Source organism: Stegodyphus dumicola, chromosome 5 (assembly GCF_044657685.1).
Source record: "Stegodyphus dumicola isolate Sdum_Otavi_A_Nest chromosome 5, ASM4465768v1".
Lineage (NCBI taxonomy): Eukaryota > Metazoa > Arthropoda > Arachnida > Araneae > Eresidae > Stegodyphus > Stegodyphus dumicola.
In genome coordinates, this window is record NC_140772.1 from 213,237,071 (window position 1) to 213,261,343 (window position 24,273).

General features: G+C 37.0%; 1 protein-coding gene across 2 annotated transcripts in view; it reads right to left on the minus strand.

The window, feature by feature from the left end:
- LOC118195681 (putative methyltransferase-like protein 24) overlaps positions 1–24,273 on the minus strand; it is a 101,059-nt gene that overhangs the window by 15,755 nt on the left and 61,031 nt on the right. For both annotated transcript variants that reach the window (XM_085817649.1, XM_085817650.1), the window contains exons 4-5: positions 21,140–21,292; positions 3,251–3,404 (exon numbers count right to left, since the gene is read on the minus strand). In XM_085817649.1, the coding sequence (XP_085673775.1) occupies positions 3,251–3,404; positions 21,140–21,292 (307 nt within the window). The remainder of the gene's footprint in view (positions 1–3,250; positions 3,405–21,139; positions 21,293–24,273) is intronic.

Here is a 24,273-nt window from a genome sequence, read left to right on the forward strand (position 1 = left end):
TGGCCTTTTTGCCAAGCAGGAGAGAGGAAGCAGTGAGTTCGAAGCAGGCCGCTTACCTTAGAAGTTACGCAGTTGCTATTTGCCTTCCAGGCCAGAGGTTTTAATCCTCTTGATAAATTAAACGTATTGTAGTGTTCACAGTCTCTGTGCTACATACGCTTCCTGTTATTATAAGGCCAATCTTATTCTAAAGTTAAATTAGAGTTTAGTTTTATTTTTATACCTTTTACGTTAGACCCCGAGTGGAGGGTCATTGTACATTGTATATAAAGAAAAATAAAGGGTCTTGTATACCCTTCGTCTGTATCCTGTCTACTTACTACAATTAGTGAACATAGCTTTAGTAAGCTCTCTGTTCCTAGTCAGGTCATTGTATGTTTCCGAAGAAGGTTAGAAGAAACATTGAACCTGATACGCTACCTTAATTTGAATGAAATTTTGAAGAGTTTATGCAGTTTACCTTATACTTTTCCAGAAATCTTTCGTGGTTCTGCAGTGCACCTTATTCCACAACTCCACTAAAGAAGAATTTTTTTCATCAAATTAATGGTATTCCTATGAGAGCCAATACTTCTACAAGTATTTCTAACATGTATCTCTTCACCAATGAATTTGGAAAGAATCGTGCAAAATAACGAAGACCACATTAAAAAAAGTTTAAATTCACCTTCGTGTATATAAATGATAGCATTGCGCCATTATTAATAAAGGAGTCCTAGAGAAAAAAAGACACCTATCCTGAATGCCTAAAACTCAAAAATTTCTAAAAACCAACAACAAGTGGACTTTAATCGAGTAAAACGTTCTTGACCACAATAGATTCACTTATTCGGAAAAAAAGAGACTTTTCAACTTTCCATACCTTTAAACTTATGAGTTGAAACACCCCATTTCTTTAAAAAAAAACCTTACTAACACCTTTCTGAACCAATTTAACAGAATCAAAAATATCTGCGCAAAAATTACGGATTTACGAAATGATATTGTCATACTCATTTCAGCACTTCAAGAAAATACACTTATTGAACATTTTCTTCAATGTACAACTTATAAAACTTGGCATTAAATACGCCCTTTAAAAAGTTAACGAACATGTCGTCAATTTAAACCCATTGGAAGTTAATTGGGATGTGTAATTTATGTATAAACTTAAATTAGTTAATCTCTGGCAACTAAATCCTTTTTATTCACTTAAGATTATTCCGTTTCAAGTCTCATAGTCGCCTATATGAGAATAGAAATTTAGATTTTATTCTCTGTTTTCCTCTGTTTCTCTTCTCTTCCGCAATCTTTTCAGTTCAAAAATTTTTAACTTCCTTACTTAAAAGTTTTACCTCATAAATATTTCATTCCTATTAAATTTTCTTCCAAATTTAAATAAACTAATATTTAATTTAATGCGTTTTTTTCCTTAAATAAAATATCTTTTCTTCGTTCCACAACGAATACTTACCAATTTATTGGCGTACCAGTAGTTTAAATTCTCACAGGTCCCTTCTTTCGCTTATGTTAGAAGTCAATGGGTGGTTACGTTTGTTCACGTTCTTTTCCAGACTGGGCAAATCCTGCAGACACTTCGTAGATTCCAACATTCCATTCTGAACCTGATGCAGCAAGAAAGAATTTTTCCGCTTTCCTTCCGTTTTATAAATTGGCGTTAGCTTTTGCTTTAATTCTCCTTTTTCCGTATCATGTATTTTATTGGTTTGCTTTTATTATTTTAGTTTTTCAATATTTTTTATTGTTCGTTAGTCCAAAGGAGCGTTAGCCCTGAAAGCTATTAGTCACGAAATGGGATATTGCGTTGAATCACTATAAAAGTTTGAATTACTTTTCAAATTGTTGCCACCAAATATTATGGCCCTGTATTATATTCAAAGAAATTAAATAATGAAGAATTTTCATGAATGTATGCATGCCCCTTTGGGCGCAGTATAAAATCTGAGGAGATCCTTGACTCGGATCATGGCAAAGATGAAATTCCTTTTTTTCACATTTTTACCTCCCGAAAGTCTAATTTTCCCTACAGAGAGTTCTTGAAAATAATTAAATGTGCTACTTTAATAAATACATAAAAGAACCATTACTTTTCATTTTAAGAATTTTATGTATATATATTTTTAAATATCTTGCGAACAGAATCATTATTTTTCATTTTAAGAGTTTTAGGTATATATATATAAGCATTGTTGCGAAATGCTAAGTTGCGGTAAGATAGCTTCCCCACAAAGTGGATATAGGGATGCCATATTTGGCCTGAAATCCCCCATTTGGCGACAAAACTGGAGATATACCATAGACAGAATGCAACATTCTAGGACGAATTCCTACCGGTTTACCCCAGAATGTTCTAGAAGGCAGGTCAACAGCTATAAATACCCTGCCTGTATGCAGAGTAGTAGTGTAGCATGGAGAGGACCGAGAGTACGTTGAGTTCAGAACTAAAACAGTATAACTAAAGCCATGTAACTTAAAACGTAATTAAAACCGTGTAATTTTAAACGTTGTTACATATAGATATTATTTTATAGATGGGAGCAAAAATTAATAAAGGAAGAAAACATCATTGCTTCCGAATACAGAAGATTCACTCTATCTAAACAGCTATGCAATTTGTATGTGATTAGCTACTTTTTGCTTTTAAGGTTTATCCGATGGTGTAAGATACATTCAATTTATTTAAATTCCGTTTTGAGAGTTTGATAAAATGATCGTCATTATCAGCAGCCGCTGTGATCATTGTTTGCAGAAAATCTATTAAATCTGCAAAAATGCTTTAGGAATTCAGAAAAACTTTCATTTGAAAGATTATTTTCTATTCTATCTGATGAAACAAAGATAAAAATTCTGCCATGATTAATTATTGACAAGTAGGAATGTTTGCAAAAAGCCCTAAAAAGTCGCTTTAATATTAAATAAAAAATAAGAAAAGAAAAGCAAACCAAAAAATAAAGAAGTCTATATCAAATTTTGAAAACATAGCCGCATTTATCGCAAATACATTTATGCGCAAAATTTCAAGAAAAGTGGCTCAATATAAGTGGGTGATTAATTTATTTCAAGACTTGACCAAATGAAACAACCTGAAAAACCAACCTAACTAAACCATTACAAGTTCAGTTTTCAATACGTAGTGCATTAGATTACATATTTCATTAAGGACTTACCCCAGAGTACCGTTGCTTAAATGCTTAAATAATGTAAGATAAATTCTTTTAAATTATAAATAACGTTAGATTTTTATGCTTACGTTCATAAGTCCTTTATCAAGTATATCTTCTAGAACAACGTATTCTGCGCCTTCTATGTCGAGTTTCAGGACGTCTATTGTGCAGTTCTTGTGCCCAAGTTGTTGCAGAATAGAGTCAAATGTTTTCATCTTCCACGTCTGGCCGCTCACAGTTCTATAAATAAGTTTTCATATCATTTATCATTTTTTAATAAGTTGATACTTAAAAATTATTTTTAAAACTACTTTATTATTTAGTTATTAGTGATGGTATACTCTCGTTCTTCACGATTTTAAAAATCAAGAACAGATATTTGAAACAGAAGTTCCTTGAATTCTCTGGAAATTTCATTTAGGATGCTTTCCTCTGAAATTAACTTTTAAATTCCTTTCAATATATATTAAGTCGATTACTTTATTATTGTAAACCTAATTTTTAATAAGCTAATTGCATGTTTAATCTTCCAGACAGCAGACGAATTATTTCCTTTACCTTAGAATCCAAAACCACAAAATGAGTACAACAATAGTAAAAGCAACTAAAAGTTAATTTGAACTTCAAATTGGAATTTACAAAACTTATTCTCTCTGGATGATACTACAACAATACCTTAACTATTTACAAAACAGATAATAGATTAAAAATAATAACCGGGCTCCAAACCGACAATATTTCTAAACAGAAATACTAGGGCTTCGAATTAAGATGTATGAGAGTTAAACACAAATGGTAAATGTTTCTAACACTCTCTTTAACTTACGTTCTTTCTTTTTATTTAAACTCATTTAATTTGCATTTCTGTTGGAGTTGACGGAGAAGGTACACCTTTAGGAAAAATTTGAGATAAAAAATAACATGCTAGTTAAAAGTAGATACGCGAATCCTAAAGGAAAACAATATTTGAGAAATAATTTTATTAAAATCGTGCTATGTTTCAGGGACGAATCAAACCAGTTGCTATGGGGCTGTAGCCTCTCCCCCCCCCCCGAGGTAAACCAGAATTCCTGATTTTTTTTAAATCACTATACCCGTTCCTTCTTAATTTTCGTTTTTAAAAAATTTTTTAAAAATTGCTTTCTGGCTTGACAGGCTCGAACATTTTTTCGCTCTTGTGGCCATTTCACTCATGTATAGCGTTGACGGGACCGAAAATATTTTTGAGTTAACTGTTTGTGTTTTTATTAGATTATCGAAAGTATTGTAGTGTCTTTTGTGTCTTTTGTTGTCAGGTGAGTAAAATCTGTAAAGTTAGTGTTTTGATTTATATAAGCCATGAGGTTGTACAGTCATGAGGCTTTTTTCAAGCAGGATTACAAGAAAAATGAGAAATGCTCTTGCCGAGATTTGAACCTAGACCTCTCGAATACGCGCCGAGTGTGGTACCGTTACACCACGAAGGCATGCTGGAAGGAGGGAGATATTCAATAACTTTGGTACTTTAAGTATTAGTGATTAATATTTTTCCAATTATTTCTATTACAGAATATTACTGATAATACTTCTTGTAACTGAGCATGATTTTATGAGAATTTGAGTATTTTATTATTATTAGACTAGTAGACAAGCCCAACAGATGAGTGAGCTGCGGCCAAAGTAAAATTTATTAGTTTTATGTACGTACACCTGAAAAGAAAATGCAAAAAAATCATTTCAATATGAATGAAATCAGTTCATTCATTCCAAGCAACAACCAAATAGTAAATAATTTTTTGTTGCCAAACCAGGAAACAAAACTTTTTGACACTTCAGGTTAATACGTATGCATATCACGTCATGATTTAAATTTAATATAATATAATTTAATGTAATTTAATGCCCTTTTTCCCATTATCGATAAAGAATAAACGTGGCAATAACATACCGTGTAAATTACACAAATCCTGAAAATTGTCAAGAGCAGCTTTTACTTAAAATGCTGACATTAACGAAAACATTTCGACATACAGTGACGTAACATGCAATCGCGTGCAGACTATTTCAGTTTCCAGTAGTATCAATTTGTACAAAAGCTACAAATCGTTCTGATTATCTCTTTCTGACCAATTTCGGCCAGTAGAAGAACTGCAGCTGTTTTTCACCATGCCGCCGATTAATTTTGCAGCAAAAGGAATGCGAATATCATTGTCAGTTGTGAGAATAAAGGATTCAAGTATAAGGGCGGGCCCACCAGCGGCCGAGCGGTAAAGTCGCTGAACACTGGTAGTTCGTTCCGAGGTTGGAATCCCGCGAACGGGCTGGCTGCATGGGCGTTTTCGTGGTTTTTCCCATGTGTAACGTGTATACGAGCCAGTTAGAAAGTCCTCCACGAAGGCATCCCTCCCTTTAGGCAGATAGCCCTAGCGTGCTTTGCCATACTTAAATAAACCAAATCAAACCAATCAAGTACAAGGGCATTTTCAGTCTGTGTGCCACAAAATGGCTTACATACGTCACCTCAGCTTGTTGGAAAACGGAACATAAGCACAAAGAGTAGATAATGATGGATCTTTGCAACATTCGCAAATGAATCCAGATACTTTCTACTGATTTACTTCCTGCCTTGGTCTAGAGAGCGAAAAAGACGTAATAAACTAATCCAGAATTCTCGAAAGGATATTTACAGAAGAAATAGTATCTTAGTTTGGGAAAGAACTTCTGTGGGGCGCTCGTTGGTCTTCATGCATTTGTTGGCAGATTTCTACCGTTCTTTTTGTCTGTGCTCTATTAGGAATTGGAACAATCAACATACGGGATAGTTTGTTGCTGTCAAAAGTAATTCATACACTGCATGTGATCAACTAACTTGAAGTCAAAGCATTTAGTAGATTGATTATTCAATTTAACATCCAGTTTTCAGTCGGTTTGAATCGCCTAAAAAGAGAGATAATTACTCTGTTCGCCACGCTAAATCCACTAAATTAACTGCAACAAGCATTAAAATGTGCTTTAAGTTTTACGTTTAAATCTTGTTTTTCTTGAGTGTCATGCTCTGAAACCAACAAGTTTCAGAAGTTTTCTTGGGTAATAAAGTATAAAGGTATTTTATTCACTAGCATGATTAATTTGTTTTGTCTTCTACAATCCAAGTTGTTATTGTCTTGTCCATGAATTTTATAGAAGAATGTTTCCCAGAGTCTCAAGAAGGTTGGACTTCTTTCTCCACCCCACTTTTGAGAAAGAGCATCCTGGGGTAGGTCCGATGCTCTCTCATCCTTCTTCCCTACCACCAAACCACACGAAAGGACTTTCGGCTCGCTATGTATTTACAGTGCCGTCATACCGCAAAGACACGATACATTTACAAGCATCCATGCCTTTTCCGGGATTCGAACCCGGGCCATTCGGTACCGCAATAGGCAACAGAGTTGCCCAGCGGAAACTGAAAACAATAATTGACTACTGTACTAGCAATTACTCTTCTGACACTGGAAGATAGTAGTCATAAAAGTCTATATAAGCTAGTTCAATATGTCAGCAACAGAGTATGTGATATGTATGTTAAATATGCAATTTTTTTATTTATGCTGTGCCAGGTTCTCATACATAAAGTTTGTACTGTATCTGAATGCTGCAATATATCTGTACATGTTTATATCTTTTATTTATGGTACCTAATTTATACTAAGGATCTCGCGTACCTCAATGGCATGCTTCTTGTAAACTTTAACTATCATGATAACGTATATGTATGAGTGTATATATCAATATGAGTGAGAGTATGTATACTTTTATTTGTTTCGGAATATCTATGTATGTAAGTGTGTATATATCTGTATATCAGTTTGTATTTATACGTATATACATATATTTTGATGGTACTCTTCTTCAAGTGCCTTGTATGCATATGTATATATTTCTTTGTACATTTCTTACTCTTCTTCAAGTGCCTTGAATGCACATGTATATATTTCTTTGTACGTTGTTGTACTCTTCTTCAAGTGCCTTGTATGCACATGTATATCTCTTTTTTGCATTTTATAAATGTCGTCTGCTCAGCCGAGGCTACACAGGGCTGCTGCCTGGTAGCTAGTGGTTGACTCCCGCCGAGTTGTTAACCAATTCTATACTTGGGTCGGAAGCCAACTCAGCGGTTTACCTTCCCTAACCACTATACCGTCTGGGCGGCACTATCCAAGTCACGTATGGAAATGAAATCATGTCTTGAGTTTTTATTTTCAGCATCAGAAGTATGTTATTCTTTCTATGCCGACTACAAATTTGTATTCTGTATAGGAAAAGTTAAAAGAAATTTGCGGGTTATTCTATTATAAAACTAAAACATCATATTTAACCTGAGAAACATAATTATTGGTAAATTAGAAAGAATTTACCAGAAACATTAAAAGCTGATGAATGGAATTTAATAATTACATTATAAGGAAGTTTTCTTTATCTTGTGCGTGATGCGACTGGTCACACATCCAGCTGACAATCGGAAGATCCATGTTTCGAATATTGGTGAGAAAATAATTGATTTTTCACGTTTCTTGCTTCCAGAATCCTAAGAAGTCATTGACTTTCTATTTAACAAAACATTTATTTCTTGTCAGCAACATTGCTGTCAATTTCTGTATTTATTAATTTTCTGGAACCGTCCCTCCGGTGTGCTGTCCATCTAAATTAGGGGTGGAACTAAACAAAGTCGTACTGTCATCTGTATGGTGTTCAAGGTTCTTGCCAACGACAGGCGCAATCTTGCACTTCTTGCCACGATGAAATTCGTGGGCTTGTTCTGATTTTGCTCTCAGGCAATTGAGATAAGTCACGATAACAGCAATCTACTATTCATACTCATATACACCTGATAAAATTGTTTTGAATTTCCATGGCTTTAATGTTAATTCGCAAACACAGTTTTTAAAAAATGAGAGTTTTAGCAGCTTAAAAAGGGTAATGCCAAATATGAAAGCGTAACTCACTCGCCTCAGGTATAAAGTGGCGTTCTGAAAAATGAGCAAGTGAAAATTAAAATATGGTAGATTAAACATTAATGCAAAAGGGATAAAAAGTATTCGGAACTTTTAATTTTGAGACTGGCTTCAGGTCTTAAAGCCTGTCATCAGTATTCTACATTAGCAAATGCTTTAAAATTAATTCTTGCACATATTCTTGCATTTTTCTTTTCTGGTACAATAGAAATTTGCACTTTCTTTTCTTTTCTTTCAGCCATCGACAGAACAGTATGTTCACTGAATTAAGTTTTAATCAGCGTGATGTGTTCTGTCGATGGTATAAACAAACTTGCGGTTGATGCTATGTCCTCCGGGACTTGGCAATGTAGGGCGAGACGTTAGGAAAGAAGAGCCAGGATAAGAAACAGAAAGAGAACATTGTTAACTTTAAAGGGAAAATTCTGATTATGGCTTCAAGGTTAATTTGCAAAATTAGCAGTGCCGGAACTCTGTTGAAGATCATCCAGAAAGGTAAGCAAAATTAAATAGTGATTAATTATAATAAGTTAAATATAAAAATACAGAAAAAATCAATATATCAAGTGAAATTAATGATAAATATTCAAGTCATCAATTAAAATAGCGAATTCATGTTATTTATGACTAAGAAGTAATTTAAACCTTAGGCGGCTTGTCTTGACTATAGAAGAACTGCAGTGGGGCACTGACTGATGAGAAAGCCACACTGCACTTAAGAGACTTCGTCTGATTTACTACACATTTAAAACTCGTATCAACATTTGCACAATTAACTTTTAAAAAATCTTATGATGCTAATTTGCAGGGACAGAGAAAAGTGGACGGAGCACCAGAACTTCGGCAGTGACTTTTACAGGTATTGTTCCGCCGCACTACTGTACCCGCTGGGCGTTCGGGTGGCCCGCATCGGATGCCAGTCTAACAAGACATTTACATTGAAATTGATTCTAGACTTTGCATTGAATATACATTGAATATACATTGATTCTAGACTTACGCATTGAATATACAATTGCAAACACACAGTATACAATTATTACAAAGAAATTAACCGATTAACAAAAGCTGTATTATGGCAGATTAATATAACATAATTACTCCGAACATACATCATACAAACATTCTTTGTACACCGAACTTTGTACATTGTACTTCATACAAACAATATATTTACATTAATATATCTAATTACTTCGAATTAGATTAAACTTCTTTTAAGGAACTAATTAGTGAAGAATTTTTTGTGCATCTCCTAGTACTAATAAGCTTTGCATATTTTGTGATCTTCTCCCTCCTTCCAGCATGCTTTTGTGGTGTAACGGTAGAACACTCGGCGAGTATTCGAGAGGTCCAAGTTCGATTCCCTGCGAGGAACATCTCCTGCTTCAAAATAACCTAAAGACTCTACATGCTTACACAAGTTTGTTATCATTTATAACGTAGATATATGTACTGCTAATGCAGTTTGCAGCAGTGACAACGCTGCAGCAGTGTGTTAGGAGCTCCTCGTTGAACGAGTTATAACCGCGGTAATATTTGTCGTGTGTCTACAAAGTTAGTAACATCGTAAAGGTCTCAACAAGCTACAAATTGTGATGCTTGATTTGTGTTCCTACGTCTTATAATTCCAGAGTTATTGAAATTTTTAAATTCTCATCCATTGTCAACGCATGAGCCTATGTTTTTGAATGAAGAACCGGAAAAAGAAAATGAAGTGCTGCTTTATGCTCCGTCGTTGTTAAGTGATTACTCGCGACCAAATTGCCTTCTGTTCTCAATACAGATATCTGGAGAAAGCTGGCGCATTCCGCTTTCTAACGGTGCAAGAATTGTGTTTGTGGTGTGTGTTTAAACAGAGTTATAATTATTTTAATTAGAGTCCATAAAGTGTCATTTTTGCGGATTTCGTCTAGGATATCTTGGCTTCTATTTGGAATATCATCATCATTTATCCTCGGCAAAGTAGGTCTTCTTGTACTCTTTATTTCGGTACCCTTGCTTTGAATTTATGTTTATTAGTTCATCTGCTATGCACACTTTTGTGTTATTTTTATAATCCGTAACTCGTGTTCCCCCTACTAACTTCTTCCAAGTCGAATTTTTCGACGCAGGGGTTGCAAGGTTGTTGTTTTCTCAAGAAGCCCCTCAGGGTTAGCATATTAACAACGACCTTTCCCCTCCACCTACAAAGCGCATGCGCGCTTGGCACAGAACCTGTTGACACCTGTGACCTTAGAACTTTTTACCGCGCGGCTTTGTTTATGTTTCGAACTTCAACTTTGTCATTTATTCGCCCATTCATGTTTATGTTACAATCTTTTTATACTTTATAGATGTAAATTTATTGATTAATGAAATTTACTGATTGTATTATGTACAAATTACTGACTATTGATATAAATTTAATAATTTTGTGTTTGTACTTTCTAACCTTTTTTTTTTTTTTTTTTTTCTCTCTCTCTCTCTCTCTCCTACTAAAATGTCTGTATTTTGTGGGTTAAGTTACAGGTAGTATAAGTTCTCAATCCAACATTAATTTTATTTCCTCTATGACTTTCTAGTTAAGCTGTCTTCAAGCCTTTTCCCCTCTCCTTTCCCCCTTCTTTTTATTTCTCTGATAACTTCGCTTCTATGTAACTTAGCGGCCTCAAACTCTTCTTTTCATCCCCTTGTTATCCTGTTATTCCCTTTTAATTTCTAAGTTTTCTCCTTAACTACATTAGATAGCGCCCTCTTTTCATTTTCCCCTCTTGACACTTTACCTTCTTTTTTTTTTTTTTTTCTTTTGCTGACCCCCTCTTTCTTTTCACTCCACCCCCTCCTCACATTTTTTTTTTATATTTTAATTAATCCTTTTTTTTCGAGCAATTTTTGCAACTATACACTTGTTGTATTTTTAGAATTTTTTTTTTTTTTTTAATAGTTTTCTCTAGTGGAAACACCTCCACATTCTTCCTGTTGTAAACCCGCAACCTCTTTAAGGTCCAGGCTCTCCTATTACTACTCTTTCTGCACTTGCAATTCTCCTTCTGTTCACGTTTCAGCTATTCCTTACATTCTCCCCCATTTTTCATCACTCATCTCTTCTCTTTGCTATCTTTGACTTATTAACATTCTTCGGGCCTCTGGCATACCACTACAACCTCTCGGTTTACGTGTTTATCACTTAAATATATGTGTATACTTACAAAATATCATGTGTACTGCTATTTATTGTGCTTACTGAAACTTTTGTGCATTAATAATTAATTATTTCCATCACACATTTGCTGTGTTGTGTACTGTAACTCTCACTACGTGCTCAGTTTCAAGTTCTGCGCAAGTGATAATTTGTGTGCACTTTACATTGTAATTCTTCCTGCGGGCTCAATTTTAAGCACTGCTCAAGTGAACTACAGTTACGCAGTGGCTTTGTGATTTAGTGTATTCAGTGAATTAGAGACTCAGTGCCTTAATATAGAGATCTCAACAGCTTCCTAATATAAGACTTCAACAGCAGTGCTTTAATATAGAGATTACAGTGCCTTAAGATAGTTCCTTGTTATAGTGCCACAATTTAGTGCTCAGTATAGTGCCTCTAACTGCCATAATATTGAGATTTCTACAGCATTCAGTGAGATAGTCTACACAGTGAAATTAGAGACTTAGTGCATAATTTTAAAGATTCCAATAGCAATTAGTGAATCTGTGGAATAGCAGAATATTTTTTTTTTATCATTAGTGATTTCATACAATAGACTCAATGCAGTATGTCTGAAATGCGTACCTCCACACACTGCAGTGATCTAGATTTGCCAAATCACTTAGTTGCAACTGACTTCTCATATAGAGAAAAAATAAAAGCGGTCTTCGACGAGAGCGTACAAATAGCCAATACAGTTCGATGTAATAAAAATATATTACCACGCCTCATAGCCACTCTAGAGATCTTTCGGGACATCGCATTACGTGGAACAGAGGTAGTCAACAAAGACGTGAACACTTCTGTAATCTCGCGCTGTACCACTAGCACTAACACCCCTTACCCTGAGGTGGTTACTTCAAGTACAAACACGGACTCCCTGCCAGTAACAGCAACTACGCAGGCTCCCAGGAACACCGGGGAAAGGCATAGCCATTTGAAGTCAGCGACAACACCATCAGCGATTGTGCCCCAGAAACCAACCTTTGCGGCAGTGCTTAAACAGTTCAGTAAACCCAGTCTGATCATCAACCCTTTAGGGAGTATCCATCCACGTGATCTAAGAACACAGTTACAGCAAAAGGTTCCACTTAGTGAGATCCCAGTTGTCGTACACGCTATCAAACCGGCTCCAAAAGGCGGACTAGAAGTTTTTTGTAATACAAACGAGGAGGTACTCAAGTTACAGGAGCACATCAAAAAAGCTGAGGTCCAGGCAGAGGTTCGTCTCAGGCAAAAGAGGCAGCCGAGAATAGCCATCCATAATGTTCCAGAACATGTTAAACCAGAACAGCTCATCGCAGAGCTCAGCGCAACAGCAGGTCTATCAGCAAGAGTATACAAACCCCTGTTCCGACTTAAAGAGCGCCGAGCGAACAGAGTCAAATGGGTTCTCGAGTGTACCACGGAGAGCTTTGGAATCGCCATCAACATCAGACGTCTGTTCACAGCATGGCAGGCTCATACTATCACGGAGTTCTTGGGAATCCGTAGATGTTATAGATGCCAGCAATTCGGGCACTCCCAGGATCTCTGCCGCAGCAAGAAACAGTTCTGTGCCTTCTGCGCTGGGTCGCACAACACCAAAGTCTGTCAAGCAGAGTCACCAGCCTGTATCAATTGCGGGGACTGTAACTACCGCAACGGCACCTCCTACTACTTTGAACATCCGGCATACCACCCGGAATGCCCGATGTACCAGAGAGCCGTCTACAACACACGCTGCAACACACAATACTGAAGCTATAACATCTCAGCAGCCTACCAATGCTATGTTACTACCTAATGCGTCTGAAGATAGCAACACTATCTCACAAGAGATCCTACCGACAAATATCGACAACCCAGCCAACCTGATTCTAACTCATTCCTCAGCAGGCTCCATAAAATGCACGCAAATTAATCTCCAACGGGCAGAAGCAGCTAGTGCAGCATGTCCTCGATCATGAGATAGATATCATCCTTCTCCAAGAGCCTTACTGCAGAAACGGCGCAATAGCCTGCCTACCACTCTCATGGAAGATCTTCCAGCGGAAAGCGCAACTTAATGAACTACCCCCGAGAGCGGCGATCATTTGTTGTAATCCACAATGGTCCCCACTCATTATCAAGCAGGCACGAGATCATGTTGCAATTCTTCTGAATTATAATAACTCCCAGATTATCCTATCATCCGTCTACAGCTCTCCACCAGAAGACATCAGTAATGCAGTAGATAGTATAGCAGAAATACACAGAAAACATACTACCATTCCTCACGTAATAAGTGGAGACCTAAATGCGCACAACGTCATTTGGGGATACCCAAATACCTCACCGAAAGGAACAGCGTTAGAAGAATTTGTAATGACAGCCAATCTACAGTTAATAAATACTCAGAACGCCCCACCGACGTTCGACAACTCATACAACAAAGGATGGCCTGATTTAACAATAGCTACAAGTAACATAGCCAACAATATAACAGATTGGAGGGTCATAGACGACGAGAGTTGCTCTGATCATAAATATATCCACTTTGCAATTAATACCGACACAAGCATCAGTATCCTTAAGCGCTACAAGATCCCAGGCAATAAACTGCGTGCATTAACAAAGGCTTTCTCGGATACCCTACAGAGTGAAGAAGAAGTAATAGACCAAATAAATAGCCCAGAGGGATTAGACACTTATACAGATCATCTCCTCAATACATTGCGATGTATTTGCGACAAGCTCCTGAAGACTCGCACTGCTAAACGCATACAAGGCATATGCTGGTGGACTAAAGAACTACGCCAATTACGGCAAAAGTGCAGAGCCCTAAGACGGCGTCTCCGAGGTGTAATGGACGAAGCCACCAAAATGGCATTGCTGACCACATTCCGCAGGGAAAGGGCGCATTATAAAAAATGCATACTACGAGCCAAAGTCAATATCTGGCGGAAATTTTGCACAGCTAATACCAACGTCTATGGAATCCTGCATAAACTAGCTACAAATAAAGTTTACAAGCCTGACCAGCTTTATGCCCAAGCAGCCAATAACTCAGACACCACCAATCTTGCAGAAACCACAGCATCTGCTATCCTTAATGCAGTTTTCCCAGCAGATAACCCGGATGATGATTCAACAGAACAACAGAAGATACGGGACAACCATTCCATTCCTAACACACCAGACGACATTCCCTTCGACTCAGCTAAAATACAGCAAATCTTCCGTTTTCTTCCCATAAAAAAGGCTCCGGGACCAGACGGTCTAGACTATGCTATAATAAAGGTGGCTTACACATCCCGCCCTACCTTCTTCGAGAAATATTTCAGCAAGCTCTTAAAATACCAGATCTTCCCAACTGCTTTCAAAAAAGGAGAAGTGGTCCTGTTCCTGAAGAAGCAGAGATCCCCAGATGACCCAAGCTCGTTTCGGCCAATTTGCCTACTTTCGTCTCTGGGAAAAATTTATGAAAAATTACTGGTAAACAAACTTAAATTCCATCTCGAGCAGACCAACCTCCTCAGCCCACGGCAATACGGGTTCCGAACTGGCTTGTCAACCACGCATGCCCTGAGTCATCTTAAAGATAGCATAGAACAAAATAGAGGCAGAAATCTTCACACGGCATTCATATCCCTGGACCTGCAAAGCGCCTTTGACACCCTCTGGTGGCCTGCTATAAAGCAAGCACTTAGAGAGGCACAATGTCCCAAAAACATCTTTAACATCATCACGGACTATCTACATGCACGTAGCCTCATAGTAGCCAACAACAATGGCCTCACTATCAAGCGGCAGGAAAGAGGGTGTCCACAAGGCTCTTGCGCCGGTCCGTTGCTCTGGATAATCACCTTTAACTCCATACTACAACATGAATGGCCTTTGCACACAGATATTATAGCATACGCCGACGATATAGCCCTTCTGGTGTCTGGCCGCACAAGAGATGAACTGGAACGGAATGCCACAGAAACCTGCTCGATATTCACGGACCTATGCAATAAACTTAAGTTAACCATCTCTCGGCAAAAGTCCGCAGCCATCGTAATTCCACGTCCTGGCACAAATCCCACAAGACGTCCATGTATAAAGCTACTGGGCAAGAACTTAAAAATAACGAAGACGATTAAATATCTAGGAGTCACTTGGGATCAAAGACTCACCTGGTTACCGCACCTCCAAGAAATACGTACAAAAACATCGACCATCGCAAGGAAAGCCAGGCAATTTCAAGGGAGAAATTGGGGACAAAACCCCCATATCAGGAAACTATTATATCTGACAGTGGCAGAGAGAATAATTCTCTACGCAGCAATCATATGGGCACAACCAATGAACAGCCGAAAGACCAAGCTACTGACCACAATTCAACGGCCGTTTGCATTAAACATCTGCGGAGGTTATCGCACAACAGCGTCCAGCGCCGCCACGATACTTGCAGGCCTGCTGCCATTACACATAAAGGTAGAGGCAGAGGCTACCTATGTACGAATCACTCATCACAGACAAGAAGCCACATATGCAGGAATTACGTTCAGAACAACAGACTATGAACTCCCTGGCAGTGTGCAACACATCCACCCTGCCATCAAAGGTAGAGGGATCCATGTCAATATCCAACATCAGCCATCGCACTCCAGACAGCGCACTTCCTGTGCGATTACACAACTGTTCACTGATGGATCAAAACATGATCAGGGAGTGGGCTGCGCGTTTGCTCACTACGAACATGGCACACTAGTAAAGGAATGGAAAGGACATCTCACTAACAGCAATAGTATTTTCCAAGGAGAGGCACTAGCAATATTGAATGCGCTACGACATGCCCTCAACCTTTCCCTTACCAATGCGACTTTTTACACAGATAGCATGTCAGTGCTACACGCACTCAGGGATCATCACCACACTTCACCCATCATCATAGATATACAGCAACTTTTACGCAATAATCATCAAGCCCGCTTTAACATGGTATGGGTAAAAGGACACTCCGACAACGAAGGGAATGACGTCGCAGACCGACTGGCTAATGAGGCTGCCAACAACATCCACGCTCAAACTATAAGTGCCCCTACCCCCGTCTCACACCTCAAGAAAACTCTGCGTAACATCTGTAAAGAAAAGTGGCAAGAAGAATGGAATAGTGGCGACACAGGGAGAAGGACGTATAACTTCCTACCAAAGGTAGACACGGAACGTCTTATAACAATAGCCCCACTGACACAGTACATAACGGGTCATGGCCCATTTCCATCTTATTTTATGCGTCATGGCATCTCAGCATCTGACAATTGTGTCTGTGGCATGCTAGGTTCTCCCGAGCACTATCTATTTGACTGCAGTCTAACAACAAACCACCACTTACCACATCCAACGAATGATAGAACACTTTACTATCGTTTCATAATCAAACACCCGCCAGCTATAAGGAGCATCTGCGCAGTTGTACAGCAAATCAACGCCCTAGGGCAAGACATTTGCGAGCCACAGTAGCATGGTACTGCAGACAATGTACTCAACTATTAGATATTCGCAGTATGTACACATTCTGTAATACACATTCCACATTCAATTTCGAGCCTCGTGTTAACATCTGCTTTCAATAGCCACCAACTTGCAGATATAATGTTACTGACATGTTTATCAGTGTGAAGCACTGGGCACCCAATGGAATGATGTGTTATCGTAAATCGAAATATATAATATCCGTACAATGCACGAATGTAGTGTATGCAACGAAATATGTAATTCATGCAACAGAAGCCCCTAATGAAAGTATGTACATTATGTATTATGGGAACTGAGCATATTTCCGCACAGCACTACTGCTTTACGCACACCTCACTATGTCTTATATGTTTCCTCTGAGTGTAATATTTGCATTTATGTGCTCTACGTGTTTCCATATGTATTCTATGTGTCATGATATGTATTTTCGTGTGTGTTTCTATGTCTTTATGTTACGTAATTACGAGTGTGTTTTTATGCTTTTACGTTTAATTTTGTATATCTATGTGTTTCAGCTTATATGAGTGTTTTAGTGTTTTAATGCTATCCTTTATATTCTTTCTAAGTTACTTTGTGTTATTAACAACGTCCTATGTAAAAACTACCCGACATCTAGCCCCTGTATGGCCATGTAAACTCCTGGTGCAGCCTCACGGGGCTCCAGCGAGTTGCTTCTTCGAGATAGTGGAGGACGTGGGACATATGCCTGTTTACCTATGTTATACGTCAGGCGTCCCCGTCCTCCGTCACCTGTCACCTGCTAATGCAGTTCCCACCCCCGGGGGTTGACTCAGGAGAATTCCTGGGAAGTACTGGTTAGGATCTGTACCTAGGCAGTCTCAACCACGCGGGCATAATAACAGATTTCACAGAAGGCCTGAGGGCACTCGGGACAGAGTAAGGCTCGGCAGGGACAGTACTGGTACTGCCTTGTCTGCCCTTGTTCTGTGGGATCGCAACTTGGTAGACTGTTTTCGTGCGGCGCGGCACTTAATTCCGTTAAAGTAACATAGTTAGGTCGGAAGCTGCCCTGTCACTCTGCGTTGCTAATACAGTATGCATTTTAGATACTCTATATTGTTACAGCAGAGGTTGAATATACAAATACAAGAGAGCAGGATGTATATATGCAGGTACATATGAAACAAATGTAAATTTTTATACATTCAAATAACGAAACACAAATTATGTACATTGCTACACTATGCGCGTATGTACACGTATGCATATTATAGTTAAAAAAATGCAAACACTAATTCAGGTTATACGTGAGAATTTGATAGTTTTTTATTCACAGATTATGCGCCATTTTTGCTTACATATATAGAGAATAAGTACTGACTCAAATAGGTTTAAAAGTATGCTTATGTTATCATGTATGAGTCCTATATAATATACACCAAGCTTACCACTACATAGGATTACCAGGCATCCGGAATTGACCCGGACAGTTATGGATTCGTAATTACGTCTATAACTGTGTCCGGGATTGAAAAAAGTCCATGATTTTAAACAAGAGATTATAAAAGCAGAAAAATAATCATCAGTGGGGAGAAAAGTAAAGTTCACGAAACCGTAGTAAGGATTTTATCGTAATCCTGTATTTTCGAACAAAATAAAGTATTTTTTTAAGATCTTGGATAGCAATTTCTTTAACATCTTCGCAGGAAACCTACTGAAGAAAACGCACAATCTACTCCTTAGTGTTTTGAGACTTTTATTGGTCAATTTCCTTTCTTTGTTATTTCCTCATTTTCCTTCATGTAATGTTTTGTTTATCATGCATTATTTTGTGACTTAGAAGACGTTAAACGTTTTTAACATCGAAATAAATTTTTTAAGAGTATACTGGATTATTTTTCTTTCATCTCTACTAATATTTTAGTACTAGAAATTGAGTAGCATAACTAGATATTTTAGTTCTTTTAACGCTGCTAATACTTTAATACTTTATATAAATTATTCGTATCCTAGTACATTTATCATCAGATCTAAATCTTTCTTTCATCCGAGTAATCATAATAATAATAATAATAATAATAATAATAAACATGATAGAGTAGGAAATACTAAGAGAAATACATGAATTATAACTCACTGTAAATATAGAAGAAAATGGTGTTTAAAATTCAGGGTTTACGTTTATCAACCATTTATTAGTTTTCCTATACCATCATTTCTGCTTTCGTCGATTCCCACCATGATTCAAATTAGTTAATGAATATAAGAACAGAGTTGAAGAGTGAGCTTTTGGCAGCCGATGGCTGAATATTTTTTCCGCCTAGTTTCTAAATTATTTGAATCGTATTTAGCCTTTGCATTTGCTCCGGTGAATCGAAAGCCTGAGCCAAAACTTATAGGTATAATTTGTTTGTGAATATTATGTTTCAAGTAATATATAAGTTTCACTTCTTTTTGTTTTCTGTTAATCTTGCAAGCAGCAAAGCCTTCTATTATTACACGAGCTTGCAAACTGTTCAGCTGACAATCTCATAAAAAGGTTTGTTTTAAACCTCTTCCAGCCCTGGGGCTTCTTTAGTGCAGTAATAGAACAGGTAGTAATTAAGTAGCCGGGTGATCTTCACAGAGCTAAAGATCCTTTTACGAAGTTAGTTTTAACAATACGAACAAAATCCTGTAAGTAAGCTCACCGTACCAATGAAATATCAAACATATCAGAAATAAAAAATTTATATTTAGATTAGAACTTTTATTATATCGATTTTATAATATCGCTATCGTCTTTTAATTTCATTAATACGAAATAAAATTTAAATAATTGGCAAATATTTTGAGAAATCTAAACGAAATACGAGAGTACCAACTAAAAACATAAATCCAGTCAACAATGTTGAACTTTTAGACAGAGAAACTCTTTATTTAATGATCATAATGAAAACTGTTCTGAAATGAGTTTAGATGGAAATGAAATTTCCGAAATAGACAGAAATTTCAGATCACTCGTAAAATTTTACAGAATCGATCTTGAGGCGTCTCATCATCACAGAATTCTATCCGGATTTTTTTTTATTTTTTTTTTTTTTAAATCTAATAGTGTGAACTTGCCTATTCAGCACTAGCCATTCCTATGGCCAGAAGTGGTAGGCACCTAATAGGCGGTCACTATTGCCTCCTATGAAAGGACGGACAGTTATTACCATATTTTCTCTGGGATTCGAGCCCGGGCCCTTCACTACCACCGTTACTTAGGTTTCCCTTACCACTATACCGCGTGGGCGGTAATCCAGCAGCAAATCATTATAACCTGAACTCCTATATTCAGTATAAATTATAAGATATTTCTCCCGCCATCTTAGCATGCCATTGTGGCGTAGTGGTCGGCATGCTCAAGGCGTATTCGAGAGGTCCGTGGTTCGAGTCCCGGCGACGGCATTGCTCATTTTTCACATCTCCTTTTAAATACCTAATGTGTCTACAATGACGCCGAAAATAAGAAAAGGTGGTGGATGATGATTTTCCACCTCCAGGATTTGGCAATTGAGTCCCCTAATCCCCAGTCGCTCTTTAAAAGGGAGAGTATATACTCTCCTTCTTAGCATGCCTTCGTGGTATAGTGCACGCTCGGAGCGTATTCGAGAAGTCCGTGGTTCGAGTCTCGACAAGGGCATTGCTCATTTTTCACATCTCCTGCTTCGAAATACAAAATGTATATCTCATTAATAGAAATTTCAGGTTAATGAGACATATGTTTAAAATTAATTTTTAATTTAGGAACAATAAGATGTTTGATATTAATTGGTTATCAGTTTTCCGCTGACTTTGATTTCCACAGGGCAGAAGGACTTGAATGAGTGGAGTACTAAATGACTATCAAACGCAATCAAACATCCGCCCTGCTAAGCCTAAAGCTGAGTAGGCAATCTTAGAAGTTCAATTTCTTGAAAATCATGGAATGTAATAAAAAGAAACAAGCAGAATTTTAAATCTGAACATCAGAATGATGAAAAGAACTTACTTTTAGCGTGTAAATCACATTCTTTGCTCACAAATATAACAAAAATTACCAGCTTTACGAAATACCAAGCATCATGGCTACAGGCATGCGCAGACCCCTCCGAAGATACAGAGTAACAAATATTTTTGTCCACAATGGATATTCTTTATATATTCGCACGTACAGCCAAATATAAAAACTATTATAAAACTATCTGCATCTGCGATTTCTTTAAAAAATACTCTCATAACACTCTTTATTATAGAGAAAAATATTTTCTCTGGTCGTACCTTTGTTTTATAGAAAGATATGTTATATTTTTTTTAAATAGTAATAGTGTGTTTTGCTAAGTGTTTCGTAACAGTGGATCATTACCTACATTTTTCCATCAAACTCCCCGATGCCTAAATTGTAGAACCAAATTCCTTTGCTGTGCAGATGATCTTCATATCCCATACTAGGATCAAAAGAATAAACCTGGCATCCGAATTTTTCGTGGATACTTTCGTCAAAAGACCATTCGTTGGCTATTCTGGAAAAAGAAGGGAACATGTATTAATTGAGATAAAAAGTGTTTAGCCATTTTAACGACATGTAATTTCATCTTCATCGAAATGATAATAAGAGTTAATCAACATTAAATTCGCGAAGGATGAAAAGAGATTTTTATTAGTTTCGTAGACATTTAGACATTTTAATCAGTAAGAAACGTCTACACTCAAATTTCTTATTGATTTTTTTAAGTTTAAATTTAATTAAGTTTCTTACTGTTATTTCTTATTTACTTAATTTCTTACCTCTACACATCACTTGAGTCACGTTACGTTATGCTGTGCTACCTTCTTTTATGCAAGAAAGTGCATTGCTTTAAGCTAACATGTAAAATAACGTTCTGGCGTGACGTAAATAAATGTTACACAATCATGCAGCGAAACCCGACAGACAAAGAATGAAAAGAAACAGGATTTATGTATCACTCGGCCTTAATAAGTGTTGCCACTGTTTAAAACATAAAACCTTGTTTTGCTCAACATGCTTTCACACATGCTTGTATTTTTTTTTTTTTTTTTCTGTACGATCCTCAAACTATTTGGCAAAACATACGATCTTCAAATTATATTTCAATTTTAATAAGCCTGCTGTTGTTGAACAAATGGAATAATCTAAAAGCAATAAACGCAATTCTTAATGATTTAATTTTTATTTTACTTTTTATTTAAATGATATAAACTAAAATGCATTTAATTTACAATATGGGATGAGAAAGAATAAAATAAACATTTTTAAGATGTTGTAAGTTTTTAACTAATGAACATAAAGACGTACCTGTTGTTTAGTACTGAAGAATAATTCAAAATATTTCCTTTTCCTAATACAGCATTTCTTAAACTCTGTCCTACGGAATCCTGGGCTTCCATGGACATCAATCAAGAATTCTTTGAAACTTATGAGTTTTTTTTTTTTCCTATATTTATGAGGTATTTTCTCCCTCCTTCGGCACGCCTTCGTGGTTTAAGGATAGCACACTCGGCGCGTATTTGAGAGGTTCAGGTTCAAGTCCCGGTGAGGGCATTGCTCATTTTTCATGTCTCCTACGTCAAAAATCCTAATGGCTCTACAGTGGCGCCCGAATTAAAAGGAACGGGGTGGATGATGACTCATCACCACTAGTATTTGGCGATTCTGTCCCTTAAACCCCAGTCGCCGTATTTTCTCCTTGTTTCTGCATGCCTGCGTGGTTTAAAAATAGCACACTCGGCGCGTATTCGAGAGCTCCAGGTTCGAGTCCCGGCGATGGCATTGCTCATTTTTTAGCTTTCTGACATCGAAAATAACCTAATGGCTCTACGTATTCAAAATTTGTAATTGAAAATTAACACCTCTGCTAAATTAAAAAAGAATGGAATAAGAACTAGCTCTCGCTTCCGCTTATGAGATTTAACGGTCGATTAAATGCGACTAGGGTTGACGTCGTGAGTTGTGACGGCACCGTCGGGACAGATTTTTGTATTCTACTGCAGCCGCACTGGGGAATGACTCTGAATTCCACAATCAAGTATTCTCCGCCTCATTTCGTTACCGATCTCTACACATGGGAATCCCATATACAATATTACAAAAGGGTGCTACTAGTAAGCGGGGTAATAGTCCCTTGTCGATGTGTATCTTATAAAATATAAATTGGTTGAAAGGTTTTTATTTAATATTTTTGCTTATTGATTATTATAATGTCACATCACAGATCATTTCTCATAAAATTAGAAGTAAAAACCACAACGTCTTAGTACCATAATATAAATTATAAGGAAATTCAACCATGATAACAGACAATCATTTATTTTTCATGATAACACACACACAGATACTACAAGACGACTGCAATGATATCCATACCGGCGGAGCTAAATTCGTGAATGGCATAATTAATAGCACTTATTAAAAACATCGCCAAAACCTGTTCTAGTAACCTCTGGATGATGCGTAGACAGGACCTTGTTGCAAAAAAATTATCCCTTGGTTTTAAGATTGCTGTTGATGAGGTCGTCAAAGCCACTAAATTCATAAAATCACCGTCACTAAACAATCGCTTTTACAAACTATTACGAGGAGAATGGGATGTGTACATACATCTCTTTTTTTAAAGTCAGACGGTTACTTCGAGGAAAGATACTAACCCGTATTTTAGGGCTATAGAGCGAGTAGTTTTTTTTTTTTTTTTTTTTTTTTTCTCAACTTCGAACTGAAAAGTTGATTATTTGACAGAAATTGGCAACTTAAAATTATCTTTTTAAGCTTTTTTACAAAGGTCATTGAAAATCTTATTAAACTTTAAAGGTGTAACTTCAGAGCAAAAAAGTAAGTTTGTTTACTGATCATGAAAAAGTTCTTGCTTACAAAGGAAAAGTAGAATTTTTTCCAAGAAAAGGACAGAACTTTGGGCAATATTTGTGAGCTCCAACGACTTGGATGGCTTTCCAACACCAGAAGGCTTTTCAGAAGAGGAATTGGCTGAACAGAAGAGATATTTATCGGAGAAATAATTCAGCAGCTGGAAGAATTTGGGTGAAGCTTTCGATCAGTATTTTCTAAAAGAACAGCGGATTAAATAGCAAAATGAATTGGGGGTAAAAACCTCATTTATTATCAATGCACGACCTTCGACCATGTCAGCAGAAGAATATGAAATTTTTATTTAAATGGCTTCTGATTCGTAGTTGCAAGAAAAATTTAAATTAATGTTGTTGGTTGGTTGTGAAAAAGTAGTTCAAAAGAATACCTCCAATGGTGTCTCGGGAACTAGAGAAATGTTCTGTCTTTGTCAAAATGTTTCAGAAACTAGGAAGCATAAATGATTAATGGAAGGGAAGAATGCCAACAGGGAAGAGTGAATGCTGCATGTGAGTAGATTGTCGTAAAGAACTAAAAAATTACTCAATGGCGATCTATGCTGCATGACATTTCTCTCAGATGATTATGAAAAATCCTTCGATAAGAACTGTATTTTGTATTGAC